Consider the following 21534-nt stretch of genomic DNA (forward strand, 5'->3'; position numbering starts at 1 on the left):
ACAAGGGGACGGCCCAGCAACAGCTCAGTCCGTGCTTGTTAACCACCCACACCCGAGTTCCTCCGTCCAATCACCCTCAGTTCCCTGAGGAATTCCCGAGCATCGCCACTGTACTGACTCAATTCCGCATCTCCCTAGTTGGCCCTGAGGACGTGGTGGAGCCCTGTGAAAGCAAGGCGGAGCAGAAGGTCCGGTCAGGAGCCACGGTAAGGCTGCCTTCCTCCAAGACAGAAACAGTGATTGCTTTCTCGGCTTCCTTTTCAATCAAGTTTAGATAGGAAAGCTGATCACATACAGACAGAAGATATCAGGTAGTGCTTATTTGGGAGAGAGGGATGAAGCAGAATCTTGACCACTGATACTTGATTTAAAAGGGCATCCAGTTTTCCTCAGCAATTTTTCCTTTTTGGATTAAGGATTTTGTAATTGCCACACAAACCAGACCGGAGAGCTACACTCTCCAGGAAAAGCTTTTGTCTTTTCCGTATGTCCCTCGATGCTTGTTTGAGGGGCCTTTGACTCAACCATGGCATCTCATCTGGTTTTCTACAGTCACCAAGAGAACAAAATTCCTGTGCAAACAGGACACAAAGTGGTCTGATTCTCACAGTGTTTTCTCCTCTGTCATTGCAGGTGGCATCAGGAGCAGGAGAAAACCGTAAGTCTCCCAGATTTCCTCACTCGCTAAGGAAATAATCTAGATAAGTAACGCGGGGCTTGCTTGCTGACTTTAGTCTCTGGAGCCACCCTCCTTCCAGGTACCTGGTGGGGATGGGGGTTGGGGGTATAGTAAGAAATGAGTTTTCCAGGTAAGGAATTATGGCCAGTTCCACAATCCCTGGGTGCAGCTGCCTTCCTTTTATCTAAGCCTTACCCTGGGCTGCTCAGACTGGGCTCAGAGCAGGAGTGGGACATGGAGGGCCACAGCCGTGATTCATGAAACCACTGAAGCACCAGCCCAAATGGCCGCTTCCCGGTTAATTCACTCTAGCTCTTCATGCAGGGCTGGTCAGCTGAAGGGAAGCTAATTCCTGGCAGACCCTTCATGGGGTCAGAAAGGGACAGAGCAGGGTAAGCAGACAAAGGCCTGAACTAGCTTGACTAGCCAGAGAGGGGGGCAACTGGCAGAGGGGTCCAAGACTGACAAGCAAGATGTGGTGCAAACTGACTGGAACTAGATCTAGTCAGGATGACATCCGGTTTGATGGGGAACAGATCTCTGACTTCATTAAAATCTCATTTACATAGTAAACATCACGCCCATCACTGCCATGACAGTTTCTAATTGTCATGACAACCCCTGGAAGAGACTTAATAAGGAAAACACCCCCTCTTTCTAAGGCTCTCCCCAGAGAAGTCACGACTATTCCACCCTGTCCTTCATCTGCTTGTTGTACTTCCAGTAACAGAGCTAACAGACCGCCTGGGAGGGGCTCCTCTGCCTGGGGAGCACCCTCTCTGCTTTACTGCATGCCCTGCAACCCCTCTTAACAAATCTGCCTTCTGCTACACCATTTGGTTTCCATCCTGCACATGGCCCAGCACTCGCCTCCCGCACTCTCCTGTAATGGTCACTTGGCACTTTGGGATGTCCCAGGTTCTGAGTCAGCTTGGGAGCTAAACAGACCACTGGTCCCTCAGGATGGTCACCTGGCCATCGGGTGTCAGTGTGAGACAGCTGACAGTGTGCAGAGTCTGGGGCAGGTGCCCACAGGGACATCCCCTGCCCCTTCAGAGGCGCTCCCTTTAAGGGAAACTGCTTTTGTTAGGATCAGAGATTGAACAGAGAGAAAAGGCCTGGGTTAGGATCTGGGCTCTTCTCTTGGCCCAGTCACCTTCTCCAGGGCTTCCACTGTCTCCTGCAGAAGCCTCGGGCAGGAGAATTTGAGAAATGAAGCAAGGGGAGACATTGGTTCTGGGCTCCAGGGCTGGATCTCAGGTGCCTGGGAAGGTCTCAGGGCTTCAGGGATCTCTGTCCCCATGGGACCAACCCGTTTTGTCCCAGATCCACCATAGGTCAGTGTTGCGACTCTGGCCAATCTTTTAAGATCTGATTTGCCATGCCATGAACCACATGCTATGGGTCCCAGACCCTGTTCTGCCCACCCCACAGGGCTAACATGGGGATCACAGGAGATACTAACAGATATTCTCCATGAGCTGCAAAGCATCACAGCTATGGAAGAGATGAAAAGTAAGCTCTCACCGTCCCCCATCCCGTAGCCATCCAAGTCCCCTGTCTGGATTCAACCACTACCAAGCATCTACCTTATTTGTGCAGCCATTTAATGACGAAACACTTACAGTGTACTTCTGAATCACCAGTCTGTTTTCTGAAGACTTTTGCTACATTTAATCATTTTGAGCCTCATGCCATGATCCCAGGAAGTAGGCTCTAGTAACTTTTTCACAGGATGGTGCAGAGACCTGAGGCCCAGGTCAGCAGGCACTGGCCCCGTTCTCTCAGCCCCTGTGCTCTGCCGCTTTTCTATATTGTCACACCAAAAATAAGATACTTTCCCACATAATTTGTCTGTTGAATTTTTTTTTCTTTCGTGGTAAAGGCAATCAACATAAGAACATACGATTCTTAGCAAATTTTTAAACACACAATACAGTGTCTTTAATCACAGGCCCTATGTTGTACTTATTATACAAATGTATTATATACATTAACTTACAAGTAAAAAATGTATGCATGTGTAAAACTGAAACTCTGAGCCCTTGTGCAACATTTCCCTCCACACATACCCTGACGACCATCATTCAACTCTCTGCTTCTATGTGCTTGACTATTTTAGACTCCACACAGAGCTGGTATCGTGAAGTATTGTCTTTCTATGTCTGGCTTATTTCACTTAGCATAATGTCCTCCAGGGCCATCTGTGTCATCAGAGATGCCAGTAACTCCTTTTTTAAGGCCAAACAATATCCTGTTGTAGATATATACCACATTTTCTGTCCCCATTTTTCTGTCCACAGACACTTAGATTGTCCCCATATTTGGCAACTGTGACTAGCACTGCAGTGTGCGTGGGAGGGCAGGGGTCACTGTGAGATCCAGATTTCAATGCTCTTGGGTATCAGCCCTAAAGTGGAATTGCTGGATCAAATGGTAGTTTTATTAATATTTTGAGGACTCTCCCATATTGTTTTCCATAGTAGCTGGATCTGTTTATACTCTGTTGGGTGTTTTAAGTACACATCAAACTGCAAGATCTTCCTAAAGTTCATTCCCAGTCAGGTGGCTCTCCCAGGCAACTGATGAATGGGATGAAAAGTTTGAACTATGAGTAAGTTCTCACTTGTTTTACTATGGTCTTCTGACACCACAGTAATGCTCTCTCTACTGTAATGCTTTTTCCAGGATCTTGCCTCCAGTATATGAAAAAAGCCACTTCTGAGAGGTTTAGGAGGTGTACTAACCACCTCCACCTCCGGGAGAGAACAACTGGCATCTGGCGAGGCAGGAGACTACCTACCAGGAACAAATCAGTTCTAGTTACTGTACAAATTCATTGATCTAAACTGATTCAAGAATTATTCTAGTTTAGTCAGTGCCTCACACTTAAGACAAAAATGCTACAGCATATGTTCTTTCCATGTGTGGATACTTTACCTGGTCAATCACTAATGCCACAACCACAGAGCTAAAAAATGCATTTACAGGATTTTTGGAAAAAAACATGGCAGAGTAGGAAGGCAAGGTGGAAACTCCCCACAAAGTACACACAAGGGAAGCAATTACGGCAAATACAGCTCACCCTGACCATGACCTGAAGACTGAAGAACAGACCTCCTACACCTGGGGAAGAAGGGAAGCCCACACTGAGAAGGATAAATGGGCAGAGCTGTGATCGATCGGGACCCAAGTCCTTCTCCCATCCCAGCCCACAAGCAGGAGGGAGAGGAAGAGAAGGAGGGCATAAGGAATCCTGAACATCTAGCCCTGGAGATGGGCTCTGGGCTTCGGTGATTAATACGGCTGGACACCAGGGAGAGCTGGAGCACTCTGGGGGGCTGAGACTCTTGTTGCTTCTGGGACACGCATGCTCCACTGGTTCCATGGCGACCCAACACAGAGGTGGCTGTTTGAAAGATGTCCCAGCAGCAGGAAGTGTGCCAGAGGGGCGGGGGCTGAGGGGAGCTCTCTCCCGAGGAGAAAGGGCAGGTGGATGATGCTCCCCTAGCCCTGCTCAGCCCAACTGTTTGGGGAACTACAGGAGCCAGCTCCAAATGTGCCATGCCCTTCTGGCGGCACAGCCCTGCAGAGCACTCCCTTTCATACATGCAGTACCTGCCCCTCTGGCCCAGCAGTGGCTGCCATTTCCAACCTGTAGTCATAGCATGGCTCCAATACAACAAACCCCAGCAGAAGTGCCTCCAGGCACACAGAGGGCGTGTAGAGGATCACTGCCAGTCTCTGCCACTGCAGACATATAGGCAGGAAGGCAGTCCCACCCACAGCCCAGTAACAGGCACCGGGGAGCAGAGTCTTATGCTTTTCGACACCACAGGACACCTTCTTCATAAAGGCATTACTTTCTAGGCCAGGTGGCAAAGCAGATCTGATACAAAGGAAGAAACACAGAAACCCAGACAAAAGGAGGAGAGAGAGAAATATGTTCCAAACAAAAGAACAAGATAAGACACCAGAAAAAGATTTAAATAAAGCAGACCACCAATCTTCCTCATAAAGATTTCAAAGTAACAGTCATAACAGTACTCATTGACCTGAGGGAAAGAATCAATCATCTCAGTAAGAACTTCAACATAGAAATAGATTTGAAAAAGAGCCACTCAGAGCTGAAGAATATAGTAACTGAAATGAAAAATATAATGGAGAGAATGAATAGTAGACTGCTGGAAGTAGAAGGAAGAATCAATGAGATGAAAGATAGAGACCAGGAAAGCAACAAAGCTCAGGAACAGAGAGAGAAAAGAATTTCTAAAAAGGAGAGGATTCTTAAGAGAGCTATGTGACAACAAACAAAACAATATTCTCATCATAGGGGTCCCAGAAGGAGAAGAGAGAGAGACAAAGCAGTAGAATTCTCTTTGAAGAAATAATAACTGAAAACATCTGCAATCTAGGGAAGGAAACAGATACCAGATCCTGGAAGCACAGAGAGCCCCTAACAAGATGAACCCCAGGAAGAAAACACCAAGACGTACAGTAATTAAAATGGCAAAGATTAAAGATAAAGAGGGAATCTTACAGGCAGATAGTTACCTAGATGGGAAACTCCAGAAGGCTATAAGCAGATTTCAAAGCAGAAACTCTACAGGCCAGAAAGGAGAGGCATGAAATATTCAATGAATTAAAAGGGAAGAACCTACAACCAAGAATCCTCTACCCAGCAAGGTTATCATTCATAAATCCAGTTTCACCTACTCATCCTCTTCCCTTTCTCTATAAAATCCTAGCAACCATTGATCTTTTCCATCATCTCCATAGTTTTTCTTTCTCCAGAATGTCAAATAGTTGGAATCATTATGGACTTTTTCACCACACTGACTTTCTCACTTATCTCTACTTAACGTTCATCCTTGTCTTTGTGTGTGTGTGTGTGTGTGGCTTGGTAGCTCAGTTATATTTACTACAGAATAATGAGTCATCGTATGGATGTATCACTCTGTTTATCCAGTCACCTGTTGAAGGACAGCTTGGTTGCTCCTAGTTTTGGTGGTTACAAATAGAGTTGTTATAGGCTGACTTCCTGTTGTCCACCAAGGAAGGTGGCCCAGCGGCAGATGACTGCCATACACTCTCTCCCCATGTCTGTATCACTAAAGATCCCCAAGTAATTCCTGAGCAGCACCACCAATGGGCTGACATTTTCTCTGGGTCCTAGATCTCCCTGAGAGCCTGGATGAGGAGCTTTCTGCAGACGGGGCAGAGGGAAAGTCTCCATTTACTTCCAAGGTAAGCTTGCCTGTCTTTGCCTAAGAGAGAAATGTTGTTTACTTGGTTCCTCTCTTTTTGAGTTGAGTTCAGATATGAAAAAATGACAGTGTACATTCTAGATGTGAGATACTATTTTCTTGGTGTGGTGGAAGGCGAGGATGTGAACTGTACAGTAGGGACCCTTTTACTCAAAAAACATTTTTTTTCTCCATGGATTAAGAGTTTTGCAATTGCTCCCTCGATGGACTTGACAGATACATTCTCCAGGAAAAGCTCATGCCCTTTCCCATTGGAGGACTCTATGCTTGTTTTGGGGGCCTTTGACTTACTACTGTTTCTCATTTCGTTTGCAATAGTTGCCAAACCACCAAGGACACAGTACACACATAATGTGATGCAACAGTGTTTTCTCTCATTGCAGGTGGCCTCCAGACGGGACAGAAACAGTAAGTATTTGGGGATTGCTCACATGCTAATACAGGCGGTACACCCTTGCTATCTCCAATATGGAGATTTATACTGATTCCAATTTCCTGAGGAGAATAAGAACACGAAGTGTGGGGTGGGGAAATGGATTACCCATGGGAAAAACCATGTCCTTGTTTCTAAATCACATGGAAACAATGGTGTTCCTATCCTCACCGAGGAAAGTGTTCACAGGAGTGTCAAAGGAAAACAACGTGTGTATTGGAGTCACCATGACTCGGCCAATAACAACTTCCGATAATAATAAACCTCACCTCTGAGTAGGCTGTTGAATTCTCCTCAAGGCTGTTTGTGCGATGGTGGTTAAACACAAGCAGCCAAAACGGTATATAACTGGCCTGTGAGAAAAGATGAAATAGAGTCTTGGTTTCTTCTGAAGGCCTTTTCCAGGAAATAAGCCAAGAAGAGTGCTGTAAGATAAAAATGAAAAACAAGGTCACTTACGATTTCACATCCTTTTGAATCACGAGTCCTCTGTGGAGTACACTGTAGTTTAGTAGAATCTCATTGTCCCAAAGATGTTGGCAACATGGACAGAACATCTCCATCGTCCCTGAGTGGTAGTTCGGCATTTCGTGTGAAGGGGCCTTGGGATCCGATCACTACACCTGCGGAAGGTAAACTCCCCCCAACAGTTGGAACTTCAGGATGATGGTTCTGCAGGTGAGAGCGAGAACGGCCCAGTGGTAACGGGCCGAGTAACAAGGTGAAGGGGGATTCTCGCTCTTATTCGAAGCTTTGCATTTATGATCAATGTCTTGTTGAAGGGCTATGACCCCACGGAGCGCAGGGAAGGTCTGAGGACCCAGGGAGAGAGCAGGGCGATGCTGTGAGCCGCCGTGGCCCCAACAGGAGGAGGAAGAGCGGGAGCCCCTTTCTCTCATAACCTTCCTGTTTGCATTGTGTCTTAAAGACTGCGATGTGGAGACCTTTCTCAGTGGCAGCAGTGACGAGGAGGACTGTCCAGGTAGGGAGCTGCCTCGGGCCAGAGCCAACGGGAGCAGGGTTCCACCTGCAGCTCTGGAGACTGGGGATGGGAAGCATGGTAGCAGAAAGGTAATAGCAGAGGTACTATGCCTTTGGGTTTTGAGAGTGCTGTGAGTAAAATCAACACTTCTTGCTTTCTTACTTAAAGATGATCTTTCCTAGACCAGGGTTTGTTGGCTTTGCCTCTGCAGAGCACCAAAACCTTTGGTCCTGGGGTAGCATGTGGTGGGAACAGAGCAGCTGGGTTCGGTGTTCCTCCAGGAGGGAGGCACTCCGGTGGGACACAGCTCTGTCACCTGCCCTTGAGCCTGCAGGCAAGTTCTCTGATGGGCGCTAGGCAGGTGGGAAGGAGACCCTCCCCTGCACTTGCAGAAACCAGTGGGAACCTCCCTGTCCTCTCCTCACGTTCCTGATCAAAAGGGTGCTCCCAGGGCTGGTGGCAGAGACATTTCACCTCAGCCAGTGCATGTGCTCCAGGATTGGGTGCCTTTTATGTGCTGCTGGGTTGTATGCACAAGGCTTGGGGGTTTGGTTGATTCTACAGAGTGTGATTGTGAATGAGCGGGAGTGTGTGGGAGAGAGAGAAAAAGAGACAGACAGTGGGATGGGGTTGTATGTTTAGCCAGTGGATGTGTCCCACTTACACTAAATTTGCCATGATCAACTTTCTTAAAAAAGAAAGGGCCTTCGCGCTACACATTTTACAGCCATATTATCAAGGATGGCCAATAGCACTGGTTCAGTCATACTTGGTAACCAACTGCTTCTGTACTTTCTGGCCCCATGTACATATCAAGCATCCCTCCCTGACTCATTCTTGAACAGCACCACCAATGGACTGACAGCTACTTTGTGTCTTTCTTGTTACCCCTTAACCAAGTAACCGAACTCCTTCCTATGGACCAGCCAGAGGAGACCATGCCTGTTGATGAGGAAGAGCCTGTTGCTCTATCCGAGGTAGAAATGTTGCTTTCCTGATATCTTTCCATTTGTTAAAAATCAAAATTCACCCAAGTAAATCTGGAGATTTAATTAGCTTCATTAAGTGATTCATGAACTGGGCAGCATCCCTTATAATAACTACAGAGATGCTTCCAAGGGCTACGGATAGGGAGAGGTTTTTACAGGCCACACAATGAACTCAGAAAAAGTAGAAACGGAAAATTTCAGGTGAGGACATCTTCATTAGGGGACAAAAGTGTTCTATTGGGTGGATTCCTTTGGACGGATTCCTTTGGACGATGGAAAGGACACATAGGACATTATCATATTGATGCTGACTAGAAAATTTCGGAGAGACTACATTTTGGGAGAGGTTGAAATTGCCATGGAGTTCACTGAAGAGCTCCGGTTTGGTGACTTCACCTGGCAGAACTCACAACACATTTGGCCTGTGTCTTTTTAACATTATCCAATCAAATTCAGTGTAAAATCTGAAAGTTTACATTACAGATGATACATAAAATTTCCCTGGCGGGGAGAGTGTTGGGTGGTCGTCTCTGGCCAACTCACCCTTGATTCAAGAGAACACTTGCCACGGGCCACACCAAACCTCTGTAGAAATGGTGTGACTGGGAAGCCTCTTCCTCAGCACCAATTTTTCCTCCTTGGATTGAAAGTTTTGTCATTGTCAATCTCAGTGGACTTGAAAGACAGCCTCCAGGGAAATCAGCATTCCACCAAATGCGGAGGCCACTGACTCAGCCTCAGTGTCTTATCTGTTTTGCTAAAGTCACCTAGAAGACTAAAGACCTGTGCAAACCCTCTGTGGGGTGAAGTGATTCTCATGGTTTTTTTCCTGTAATTGCAGATGGCTTCAGGAACAAGTGAAAGTGGTACGTATTCTGAGTCACTCACGCGTTGGGGAAAACCCTTGCTGTCTACATTTAGGGGAGCTATCTGATTCTGGGTTCACACTGGAATGAAGAGGAGAGGTGAAGAGAAACAGAAAATAGGATTTTCCAGGCAGAGACCTGTGGTCACGTTACTAGAAGCAGACGCACAGTCTCCACGTGGTGGGAAGGGTGCAGGGAGATGAGTTCTGTCTGTATGTCAGTCGATAAGGTAGGATTCTGAGTGTGTATGTGTGCGTGCTTCTGCTCTCCTAGATTTATATCCCCCCAAGCAACACAGCAGCCAGTATGAACTTTCCCAGTAAGAAAAAATCCGATAACCTTCCTTCCTCAGTAGTAATGTATAGGAATATGTATAAAATTGTACAATTTCAATGTGTGAAATTCACTATATGCCAGATATGCCTCAAGTGATCTCAAAAAACAAACAAACAGACAAAAAACCAGAAAACCCCATCCCCAAACAGGAACGTGTTCACTGGGTTCTCAAAGGAAAACACATTTGGAGTCAGCGTGACTCAGTCAATAACAACTTCATTTCATAATAAACCTCACCTCTGAGTAGGCTGGTGAATTCTCCCCAATGATGTTTGTGCGATGGCGGTTAAATACAAGCAGCCATAATGGTGTTTAACTGGCCTGTGGGAAAAGGCAAAGTAGGCTCTTGGTTTCCTCTGAAGGCCTTTGCCAGGAAGTAAGCCGAGAGGAGGTCTGAAAGTGAGTAGAAATGTAAAACAAGGTCACTTACGGTTTTGGCTTCCTTCTGAATCACGACTCCTCTGTGGGGAACACTGCAGTTTAGTAGAATCTCATCGTCCCGTAGATGTTGGCCACATGGAGAGAACGTCTCCATCGTCCCCGAGTGGTCGTTGGGCATTTCATTTGAAGCGGCCTAGGCCTCGGACCAGTCAACACGTCGAAGGTAACCTTCCCCCCACAGTTGGAACTTCAGGGTGATGGTCCTGCAGGGGAGAGCGAGAACGGCCCAGGGGAAACGGGCCGAGTGACAAGGTGAAGGGGCATCTTCGCTCTCATCTGAAGCTTTGCATCTGTGATTAATGTCTTGTTGAACGGCTCTGACCCCACGGAGCCCAGGGAAGGTCTGAGGACCCAGAGAGAGAGTAGGGTGATGCTGTGAGCCAGCGTGGCCACAACAGGGGGAGGAACAGCAGGAGCCCTTTTTCTTCATAACCTTCCTGTTTGCGTTTGTGTCTTTAAAGACTGCTTTGTGGAGAACTTTCTCAGTGGCAGCAGTGACGAGGACTGTCCAGGTAGGGAGCTACCTTGGGCCAGAGCCAACGGGAGCGGGGTTCCACCCGCAGCTCTGGAGACTCGGGATGGGAAGTGTGGTATCAAAAAGGGAAAGGAAACACGAGTGCAGGAGCATTTTGTTCTCGCATTTTAAATTCGCAATAGCGGGTGGACTATGCCTTTGCGTTTTGAGAGTGCTGTGAGGATAATCAGCTTTTCTTGCTTTCTTAAAGATGATCTTTCCTAGGCCAGGGCTTGTTGGCTTTGCCTCTGCAGAGCACCAAAGCTTTTGGTCCTGGGGTAGCATGTGGTGGGAACAGAGCATGAGGCTGCTGCCTTGGGTGCTCCTCCTTGATGGGGGCTCTCTGGCGGGACACAGCTCTGTCACCTGCCCTTGAGCCTGCAGACAAGTTATCCGATGAGCGCCAGGAGGGTGGGGAGCAGAACCTCCGTTGCATCTGCACCGAGTGGGCAGTTTCCTGTCCCATCCTCATGATCCTGATAAAAAAGGGTGCTCCCAGGTCTGGGGAAGAGACATTTCCTCTAAGCCCCAGCACGTGCTGCGGATTCTGCTCCAGTTCTGTGATGTGGGGTTGCGTGCAGAAGCCTTGGGGATGTTTTGTGCAACTCTACAGACTGTAATTGTGAATGAGTGCGGATGTCTGTGAGAGAGAAACAGAGACAGACAGTGGGATGGGGGTGGTGTGTTTCCCCAGGGAATGTGTTCAACTTACACTGAACTAGCCAGTATCAACTTTCAGAAAAAATAAAAATAAGGCCCTTAGCACTGCACATTTTATACCCATGTTGTCAAGGATGGCCCACAGCAGTGGTTCAGTCATGCTTGGTAACCACCTGCTTCTATACTTTCTGGCCCCATGTCCATATCAAGCATCCCTCCCTCAGTCATTCTTGAGCAGCACCACCAATGGACTGACATCTACTCTGTGTCTTTCTTGTTATCCCTTAACGCAGTAACCGAGGTCCTCCCTATGGACCAGGCAGAGGAGACCGTGCCTGTTGCTGAGGAACGGCCTGGTCCTGTCTCTGAGGTAGTAATGTTGCTTTCTTGGTGTCTTTCCTTTTGTTACAAAACAAAATTCACCCAAGTAAATTTGGAGATCTGATTGGCTTCATTAGCCATTCATGAATTGGGTAGCATCCGTTGTACCAAGCACAGAGATGCTCCCAAGGGCTACGGATTGGGAGAGGTTTTTACAGGCCAGACAAGGAAGTCATAAAAAGTAAAACAGGACTGTATCAGGTGAGGACATCTTCATTAGGGGACAAAAGTGTTCGACTGGGTGGATTCCTTTGGGGGACGGAGAGGACACATGGGACAATACCTTACCAGTGCTGACCAGAAAATTCCTGACTGACTGTATTTTGGGGGAGGTTGAAATTGCCATGGAGTTCACTGAAGAGCTCCGGTTTGGTGACTTCACCTGGCAGAAGTCACACCACATTTGGCCGGTGTCTTTTTAACATTTTCAATTAAATTCAGTGGAAAATCTGACACTGTACATCACAGATGATACATACAATTTCCCTGGCGGGGAGAGTGTTGGGTGGTCGACTCTGGCCACGTGATCCGGATTCAAGAGGCCACTTGCCGCGGGACACACCAAAGCCGCGTAGAAATAGTGCGGTTGGGGAGCCTCTTCCTCAGCAGCAATTTCTCGTCCTTGGATTGAGAGTTTTGTCATTGCCAATCTCAGTGGACTTGGGAGACAGCCTCCAGGAAAATCAGCTTTCCACCTACTGCCGGGGCCTTTGACCCAGCCTCAGTGTCCTATCTGGTTTGCTAAAGTCACCCAGAGCACTAAAGACCTGTGCAAAGCCTGTGTGGGGTGAAGTGATTCTCATGGTTTTCTTTCCTGTAATTGCAGATGGCTTCAGGAACAAGTGAAAGTGGTACGTATTCTGAAGTCACTCACGCGTTGGGGAAAACCCTTGCTGTCCTTAGTTAGGGGAGCCATTTAACTCTGGGTTCCCACTGGAATGAGGATTAGAGGTGAAGTGAAACAAAAAGTAGGACTTTCCAGGCAGAGGACTATGGTCACATTTCTAGAAGCAGTCGCATAGTCTCCAGGTGGCGGGTAGAGTGCAGGGAGATGAGCTGTGTCTGGATGTCAGTCGGTAAAGTCGGATTCTGAGTGTGTACGTGTGCGTGCTTCTGCTCTCCTAGATTTATATCCCCCCAAGCAACACAGCAGCCAGTATGAACTTTCCCAGTAAGAAAAAATCCCATCACCTTGCTTCCACAGTAGTAGTAACGTGTGGCAATATGTATAAAATTGTACAATTTCAATGTGTGTAATTCATTAAGTAGCAGTTACACCTCAAGTAATCTGAAAAAATAAATTAAAAAAAAAACCCATCCCCACCCAGGAAAGTGTTCACAGGGTTCTCAAAGGAAAACAAATTCGGAGTCAGCGTGACTCAGCCAATAACAACTTCATTTCATAATAAACCTCACCTCTGAGTAGGCTGTTGAATTCTCCTCAAGGCTGTTTGTGCGATGGCGGTTAAACACAAGCAGCCATAATGGTGTTTAACTGGCCTGTGGGAAAAGGCAAAGTAGGCTCTTGGTTCCCTCTGAAGTCCTTTGCCAGGAAGGAAGCCGAGAGGAGGTCTCAAAGTGAGTAGAAATGTAAAACAAGGTCACTTACGGTTTTTTCTTCCTTCTGAATCACGATTCCTCTGTGGAAAACACTGTAGTTTAGTAGAATCTCATTGTCCCATAGACGTCTGCCACACGGAGAGAAGGTCACAATCGTCCCCGAGTGGTCACTCCCCATTTCACTGGAAGCCGTCTAGGCTTCGGACCAGTCAACACGTCGAAGGTAACCTCCCCCCCACAGTTGGAACTTCAGGTGATGGTCCTGCAGGTGAGAGCGAGAACGGCCCGGTGGAAACGGGCCGAGTGACAACGTGAAGGGGCATCCTCGCTCTCGTCTGAAGCTTTGCATCTGTGATCAATGTCTTGTTGAAGGGCTATGACCCCACGGAGCCCAGGGAAGGTCTGAGGACCCAGGGAGAGAGCAGGGCGATGCTGTGAGCCGGCGTGGCCCCAACAGGGGCAGGAAGAGCGGGAGCCCCTTTCTCTCATAACCTTCCTGTTTGCGTTTGTGTCTTTAAAGACAGCGTTGCGGAGATCTTTCTCAGCGGCAGCAGTGACGAGGAGGACTGTCCAGGTAGGCAGCTACCTCGGGCCACATCCAACGGGAGCGGGGCTCCCGCTGCAGCTCTGGAGACTGGGGATGGGAAGCGTGGTATCAGAAAGGCAAAGGAAACACGTGTGGAGGAGCATTTTGTTCTCGTATTTTAAATTCCCAGTAGCAGACGTACTATGCCTTTGGGTTTTGAGAGTGCTGTGCGGATAATCAGCTCTTCTCGCTTTCTTACTTAAAGATGATCTTTCCTAGGCCAGGGCTTGTTGGCTTTGCCTCTGCAGAGCACCAAAGCCTTTGGTCCTGGGGTAGCATGTGGTGGGAACAGAGCACGAGGCTGCTGCCTTGGGTGTTCCTCCGTGATGGGGGCTATCTGGCAGGACACAGCTCTGTCACCTACACTTGACCACGCAGACAAGTTCTGCCATGGGTGCCAGGAGGGTGGGGAGCTTCCTTTCCCGTCCTCATGTTCCTGATCAAAAGGGTGCTCCAAGGCTGGTGGCAGAGACATTTCCTCTCAGCCCCTGCACGTGCTCCGGGATCATGTTCCTTTTATGTGATGTGGGGTTGTCTGCACAAGGCTTGGGGATGTTTTGTGCGACTCTACAGACTGTAATTGTGAATGAGTGGGAATGTCTGTGAGAGAAACAGAGACAGACAGTGGGATGGGGGTGGTGTGTTTCCCCGGGGGATGTGTCCCACTTACACTGAACTTGCCAGAGTCAACTTTCGTAAAAAAAAAAAAAAAAATACGGCCATTCGCACTGCACATTTCATACCCATGTTATCAAGGATGGCCCACAGCAGTGGTTCAGTCATGCTTGGTAACCACCTGCTTCTATACTTTCTGGCCCTATGTCCATATCAAGCATCCCTCCCTCAGTCATTCTTGAGCAGCACCACCAATGGACTGACATCTGCTCTGTGTCTTTCTTGTTATCCCTTAACGCAGTAACCGAGGTCCTCCCTATGGACCAGGCAGAGGAGACCGTGCCTGTTGCTGAGGAACGGCCTGGTCCTGTCTCTGAGGTAGTAATGTTGCTTTCTTGGTGTCTTTCCTTTTGTTACAAAACAAAATTCACCCAAGTAAATTTGGAGATCTGATTGGCTTCATTAGCCATTCATGAATTGGGTAGCATCCGTTGTACCAAGCACAGAGATGCTCCCAAGGGCTACGGATTGGGAGAGGTTTTTACAGGCCAGACAAGGAAGTCATAAAAAGTAAAACAGGACTGTATCAGGTGAGGACATCTTCATTAGGGGACAAAAGTGTTCGACTGGGTGGATTCCTTTGGGGGATGGAGAGGACACATGGGACAATACCTTATCAGTGCTGTCCAGAAAATTCCTGAATGACTGTATTTTGGGGGAGGTTGAAATTGCCATGGAGTTCACTGAAGAGCTCCGGTTTGGTGACTTCACCTGGCAGAAGTCACACCACATTTGGCCGGTGTCTTTTTAACATTTTCAATTAAATTCAGTGGAAAATCTGACACTGTACATCACAGATGATACATACAATTTCCCTGGCGGGGAGAGTGTTGGGTGGTCGTCTCTGGTCAAGTGATCCGGATTCAAGAGGCCACTTGCCGCGGGACACACCAAAGCCGCGTAGAAATAGTGCGGTTGGGGAGCCTCTTCCTCAGCAGCAATTTCTCGTCCTTGGATTGAGAGTTTTGTCATTGCCAATCTCAGTGGACTTGGGAGACAGCCTCCAGGAAAATCAGCTTTCCACCTACTGCCGGGGCCTTTGACCCAGCCTCAGTGTCCTATCTGGTTTGCTAAAGTCACCCAGAGCACTAAAGACCTGTGCAAAGCCTGTGTGGGGTGAAGTGATTCTCATGGTTTTCTTTCCTGTAATTGCAGATGGCTTCAGGAACAAGTGAAAGTGGTATGTATTCTGAAGTCACTCACGCGTTGGGGAAAACCCTTGCTGTCCTTAGTTAGGGGAGCCATTTAACTCTGGGTTCCCACTGGAATGAGGATTAGAGGTGAAGTGAAACAAAAAGTAGGACTTTCCAGGCAGAGAACTATGGTCACATTTCTAGAAGCAGTCGCATAGTCTCCAGGTGGCGGGTAGAGTGCAGGGAGATGAGCTGTGTCTGGATGTCAGTCGGTAAAGTCGGATTCTGAGTGTGTACGTGTGCGTGCTTCTGCTCTCCTAGATTTATATCCCCCCAAGCAACACAGCAGCCAGTATGAACGTTCCCAGTAAGAAAAAATCACATCACCTTGCTTCCACAGTAGTAATGTATGGCAATATGTATAAAATTGTACAATTTCAATGTGTGTAATTCATTAAGTAGCAGTTACACCTCAAGTAATCTGAAAAAATAAATTAAAAAAAAAACCCATCCCCACCCAGGAAAGTGTTCACAGGGTTCTCAAAGGAAAACAAATTCGGAGTCACCGTGACTCAGCCAATAACAACTTCATTTCATAATAAACCTCACCTCTGAGTAGGCTGTTGAATTCTCCTCAAGGCTGTTTGTGCGATGGCGGTTAAACACAAGCAGCCATAATGGTGTTTAACTGGCCTGTGGGAAAAGGCAAAGTAGGCTCTTGGTTCCCTCTGAAGTCCTTTGCCAGGAAGGAAGCCGAGAGGAGGTCTCAAAGTGAGTAGAAATGTAAAACAAGGTCACTTACGGTTTTTTCTTCCTTCTGAATCACGATTCCTCTGTGGAAAACACTGTAGTTTAGTAGAATCTCATTGTCCCATAGACGTCTGCCACACGGAGAGAAGGTCACAATCGTCCCCGAGTGGTCACTCCCCATTTCACTGGAAGCCGTCTAGGCTTCGGACCAGTCAACACGTCGAAGGTAACCTCCCCCCCACAGTTGGAACTTCAGGTGATGGTCCTGCAGGTGAGAGCGAGAACGGCCCGGTGGAAACGGGCCGAGTGACAACGTGAAGGGGCATCCTCGCTCTCGTCTGAAGCTTTGCATCTGTGATCAATGTCTTGTTGAAGGGCTATGACCCCACGGAGCCCAGGGAAGGTCTGAGGACCCAGGGAGAGAGCAGGGCGATGCTGTGAGCCGGCGTGGCCCCAACAGGGGCAGGAAGAGCGGGAGCCCCTTTCTCTCATAACCTTCCTGTTTGCGTTTGTGTCTTTAAAGACAGCGTTGCGGAGATCTTTCTCAGCGGCAGCAGTGACGAGGAGGACTGTCCAGGTAGGCAGCTACCTCGGGCCACATCCAACGGGAGAGGGCTCCCCCTGCAGCTCTGGAGACTGGGGATGGGAAACGTGGTATCAGAAAGGCAAAGGAAACACGTGTGGAGGAGCATTTTGTTCTCGTATTTTAAATTCCCAGTAGCAGACGTACTATGCCTTTGGGTTTTGAGAGTGCTGTGCGGATAATCAGCTCTTCTCGCTTTCTTACTTAAAGATGATCTTTCCTAGGCCAGGGCTTGTTGGCTTTGCCTCTGCAGAGCACCAAAGCCTTTGGTCCTGGGGTAGCATGTGGTGGGAACAGAGCACGAGGCTGCTGCCTTGGGTGTTCCTCCGTGATGGGGGCTATCTGGCAGGACACAGCTCTGTCACCTACACTTGACCACGCAGACAAGTTCTGCCATGGGTGCCAGGAGGGTGGGGAGCTTCCTTTCCCGTCCTCATGTTCCTGATCAAAAGGGTGCTCCAAGGCTGGTGGCAGAGACATTTCCTCTCAGCCCCTGCACGTGCTCCGGGATCATGTTCCTTTTATGTGATGTGGGGTTGTCTGCACAAGGCTTGGGGATGTTTTGTGCGACTCTACAGACTGTAATTGTGAATGAGTGGGAATGTCTGTGAGAGAAACAGAGACAGACAGTGGGATGGGGGTGGTGTGTTTCCCCGGGGGATGTGTCCCACTTACACTGAACTTGCCAGAGTCAACTTTCGTAAAAAAAAAAAAAAAAATACGGCCATTCGCACTGCACATTTCATACCCATGTTATCAAGGATGGCCCACAGCAGTGGTTCAGTCATGCTTGGTAACCACCTGCTTCTATACTTTCTGGCCCTATGTCCATATCAAGCATCCCTCCCTCAGTCATTCTTGAGCAGCACCACCAATGGACTGACATCTGCTCTGTATCTTTCTTGTTATCCCTTAACGCAGTAACCGAGGTCCTCCCTATGGACCAGGCAGAGGAGACCGTGCCTGTTGCTGAGGAACGGCCTGGTCCTGTCTCTGAGGTAGTAATGTTGCTTTCTTGGTGTCTTTCCTTTTGTTACAAAACAAAATTCACCCAAGTAAATTTGGAGATCTGATTGGCTTCATTAGCCATTCATGAATTGGGTAGCATCCGTTGTACCAAGCACAGAGATGCTCCCAAGGGCTACGGATTGGGAGAGGTTTTTACAGGCCAGACAAGGAAGTCATAAAAAGTAAAACAGGACTGTATCACGTGAGGACATCTTCATTAGGTGACAAAAGTGTTCGACTGGGTGGATTCCTTTGGGGGATGGAGAGGACACATGGGACAGTACCTTATCAGTGCTGACCAGAAAATTCCTTACTGACTTTATTTTCGGGGAGGTTAAAATTGCCATGGAGTTCAGTGAAGAGCTCCAGTTTGGTGACTTCACCTGGCAGAAGTCACACCACATTTGGCCTGTGTCTTTTTAACATTTTCCAATCAAATTCAGTGGAAAATCTGACAGTGTACATCAGAGATGATACATACAATTTCCCTGGCGGGGAGAGTGTTGGGTGGTCGTCTCTGGCCACGTGATCCGGATTCAAGAGGCCACTTGCCGCGGGACACACCAAAGCCGCGTAGAAATAGTGTGGTTGGGGAGACTCTTCCTCAGCAGCAATTTCTCCTCCTTCGATTGAGAGTTTTGTCATTGCCAATCTCAGTGGACTTGGGAGACAGCCTGCAGGAAAATCAGATTTCCACCTACTGCCTGGGCCTTTGACCTTGTCTCAGTGTCCTATCTGGTTTGCTAAAGTCACCCAGAGCACTAAAGACCTGGGCAAAGCCTGTGTGGGGTGAAGTGATTCTCATGTTTTTCTTTTCTGTAATTGCAGATGGCTTCAGGAACAAGTGAAAGTGGTACGTATTCTGAAGTCACTCACGCGTTGGGGAAAACCCTTGCTGTCCTTAGTTAGGGGAGCCATTTAACTCTGGGTTCCCACTGGAATGAGGATTAGAGGTGAAGTGAAACAAAAAGTAGGACTTTCCAGGCAGAGAACTATGGTCACATTTCTAGAAGCAGTCGCATAGTCTCCAGGTGGCGGGTAGAGTGCAGGGAGATGAGCTGTGTCTGGATGTCAGTCGGTAAAGTCGGATTCTGAGTGTCTATGTGTGCGTGCTTCTGCTCTCCTAGATTTATATCCCCCCAAGCAACACAGCAGCCAGTATGAACTTTCCCAGTAAGAAAAAATCACATCACCTTGCTTCCACAGTAGTAATGTATGGCAATATGTGTAAAATTGTACAATTTCAATGTGTGTAATTCAGTAAGTAGCAGTTACACCTCAAGTAATCTGATAAAGTAAATTTTAAGAAAACCCCATCCCCACCCAGGAAAGTGTTCACAGGGTTCTCAAAGGAAAACAAATTCGGAGTCACCGTGACTCAGCCAATAACAACTTCATTTCATAATAAATCTCACCTCTGAGTAGGCCGTTGAATTCTCCTCAAGGCTGTTTGTGCGATGGCGGTTAAACACAAGCAGCCATAATGGTGTTTAACTGGCCTGCGGGAAAAGGCAAAATAGGCTCTTGGTTCCCTCTGAAGGCCTTTGCCAGGAAGGAAGCCGAGAGGAGGTCTCAAAGTGAGTAGAAATGTAAAACAAGGTCACTTATGGTTTTGGCTTCCTTCTGAATCACGACTCCTCTGTGGGAACACTGCAGTTTAGTAGAATCTCACCGTCCCGCAGATGTTGGCCACATGGAGAGAACGTCTCCATCGTCCCCGAGTGGTCATTGCCCATTTCATTGCAAGCCGTCTAGGCTTCGGACCAGTCAACACGTCGAGGGTAACCTCTTCCTTACAGTTGGAACTTCAGGTGATGGTCCTGCAGGTGAGAGCGAGAACGGCCCGGTGGAAATGGGCCGAGTGACAAGGTGAAGGGGCATCCTCGCTCTCGTCTGAAGCTTTGCATCTGTGATCAATGTCTTGTTGAAGGGCTATGACCCCACGGAGCCCAGGGAAGGTCTGAGGACCCAGGGAGAGTGCAGGGCGATGCTGTGAGCCGCCGTGGCCACAACAGGAGGAGGAAGAGCGGGAGCCCCTTTCTCTCATAACCTTCCTGTTTGCGTTTGTGTCTTTAAAGACTGTGATGGGGAGAGCTTCCTCAGCGGCAGCCCTGACCAGGAGGACTGTCCAGGTAGGGAGCTACCTCGGGCCAGAGCCAACGGGAGCGTGTTACACCTGCAGCTCTGGAGACTGGGGATGGGAAGCGTGGTATCAGAAAGGCAAAGGAAACACATGTGGAGGAGCATTTTGTTCTCATATTTTAAATACCCAATAGCAGAGGTACTATGCCTTTGCGTTTTGAGAGTTCTGGGTCTATAGTCAACTTTTCTTGCTTTCTTACTTAAAGGTGATCTTTCCTAGGCCAGGGCTTGTTGGCTTTGCCTCTGCAGAGCACCAAAGCCTTTGGTCCTGGGGTAGCATGTGGTGGGAACTCAGCAGGAAGCTGCTGGGTTGGGTGTTCCTCCGTGATGGCGGCTCTGTAGCTGGACACAGCTCTGTCACCTGCACTTGAGCCTACAGACAAGTTCTCCCATGGGTGCCAAGAGGGTGTGGAGCAGACCCTCCTCTGCACTTCCAGCACCCACTGGGCAGCTTCCTCTCCTGTCAGCATGTTCCTGATCTAAAGGGTGCTCCCAGGACTGGTGGCAGTGCCAGCATTTCCTCTCTGCCCCTGCATGTGTTCCTGGGTCCTTGTGTAGAAATCACATCGTAGCACATTATGGGGTGCATTTCTCTATCCCTGCCCACATTCCACCTGGCAACTACTTTCCTGGGACACAGGCTCTTGCCCTGGGGCCTCCATGGCTTCAGGGATGCTAGATGGCTGCGGGAAGGGCTGCTAGGCTGCAGCACACCCGCTCTCAAGGCCTGGTGTCCTGGCCTCAGGTGCCGAGGTCCAGGACAGAGCCTGGAGCAGCAGGGCAGTGGACTAGTGCTCCTCTCAGATCCCAGTGTTCTGGCCGCACAGTACCACCCTGCCCCAGACCCCGGCCATACCCCCCATCCCGTAACTTCCCTCAGGCCTCCAGAGCCCCTCGCTCCGGGTCTTTCTGGGGCCCAGCGCCAACCCTGGTGGGTACCCTGTACCTGCGCCACCACACTTTTCTTCACACACAGACTAGGGGTATTTTGACAAGTTTCTTTACCTCCAATATTGTGTTTCATTTTCAAAAAATGTTTGGTGTTGTGAGGTTTAAATGTCCATCAAGAACCTAGGGTCATTCCAGACACAAGACAGACACTAGATATGTGGGGTCTCCCACAGGCCCAGCACACCCCGCAGGCGCTCCCCATGTAGGATGAACTGGAGAAGGTGGGGTACATCGCCCAGCTTCCTCCAGTGTGACCTCATTCTATGACAATATCGCCTGTGGAGGCTGACAAGGAGCAAGGAAATGAGCGCTAATCAGGAGAGGTGGGAAAGGAAGGCAGCAGGGGAGGGAAGGAGGGACGCAGTAATGGCCTCTTGGGGGACAGGGGGACACGGGCCTTCCTTCATGATCCGTTATGGAATCTGAGGGCTGGGACTGGCCTGGAGATCAGAGTACTCCGCATGGTAGGGGCGAGGCGACTGAAGCCCGGCAGGGGATGCAGAGCTGGGGATGGAGCTCAGCCTGGGGTCGGGCCTCACCGTCTCAAGAGCAGTGGGGCCCAGGTTCTCTCCTCAGGCCTGACTCTGCCTTTTCCTTC

General features: G+C 48.7%; 1 protein-coding gene and 1 pseudogene across 1 annotated transcript; one reads left to right on the plus strand and one right to left on the minus strand.

Annotated features, from left to right (window-relative positions):
* The window catches only part of LOC118934084 (small G protein signaling modulator 1-like), a 126107-nt pseudogene that overhangs the window by 93367 nt on the left and 11206 nt on the right, over nt 1-21534 (minus strand).
* Nucleotides 4994-9539, plus strand: LOC130680766 (uncharacterized). Its single transcript, XM_057492045.1, has 6 exons — nt 4994-6354; nt 6913-7011; nt 7308-7361; nt 8262-8338; nt 9192-9216; nt 9490-9539. Exons 1-6 carry the CDS (start codon nt 6009-6011, stop codon nt 9537-9539), a joined length of 651 nt encoding a protein of 216 aa, XP_057348028.1. The 5' UTR covers nt 4994-6008.

Source organism: Manis pentadactyla, chromosome 14, assembly GCF_030020395.1.
Source record: "Manis pentadactyla isolate mManPen7 chromosome 14, mManPen7.hap1, whole genome shotgun sequence".
NCBI classification, from domain to species: domain Eukaryota; kingdom Metazoa; phylum Chordata; class Mammalia; order Pholidota; family Manidae; genus Manis; species Manis pentadactyla.

Bases quoted from the DNA above. Each gene is read 5' to 3' on its own strand.
- LOC130680766 (XM_057492045.1), top strand. From the start codon at position 6,009: ATGACAGTGTACATTCTAGATGTGAGATACTATTTTCTTGGTGTGGTG. The intron at 6,355-6,912 runs GTAAGTATTTGG...ATTGTCCCAAAG, and splicing joins CTCCAGACGGGACAGAAACA to ATGTTGGCAACATGGACAGA. The intron at 7,012-7,307 runs GTAAACTCCCCC...TGTGTCTTAAAG, and splicing joins GATCACTACACCTGCGGAAG to ACTGCGATGTGGAGACCTTT.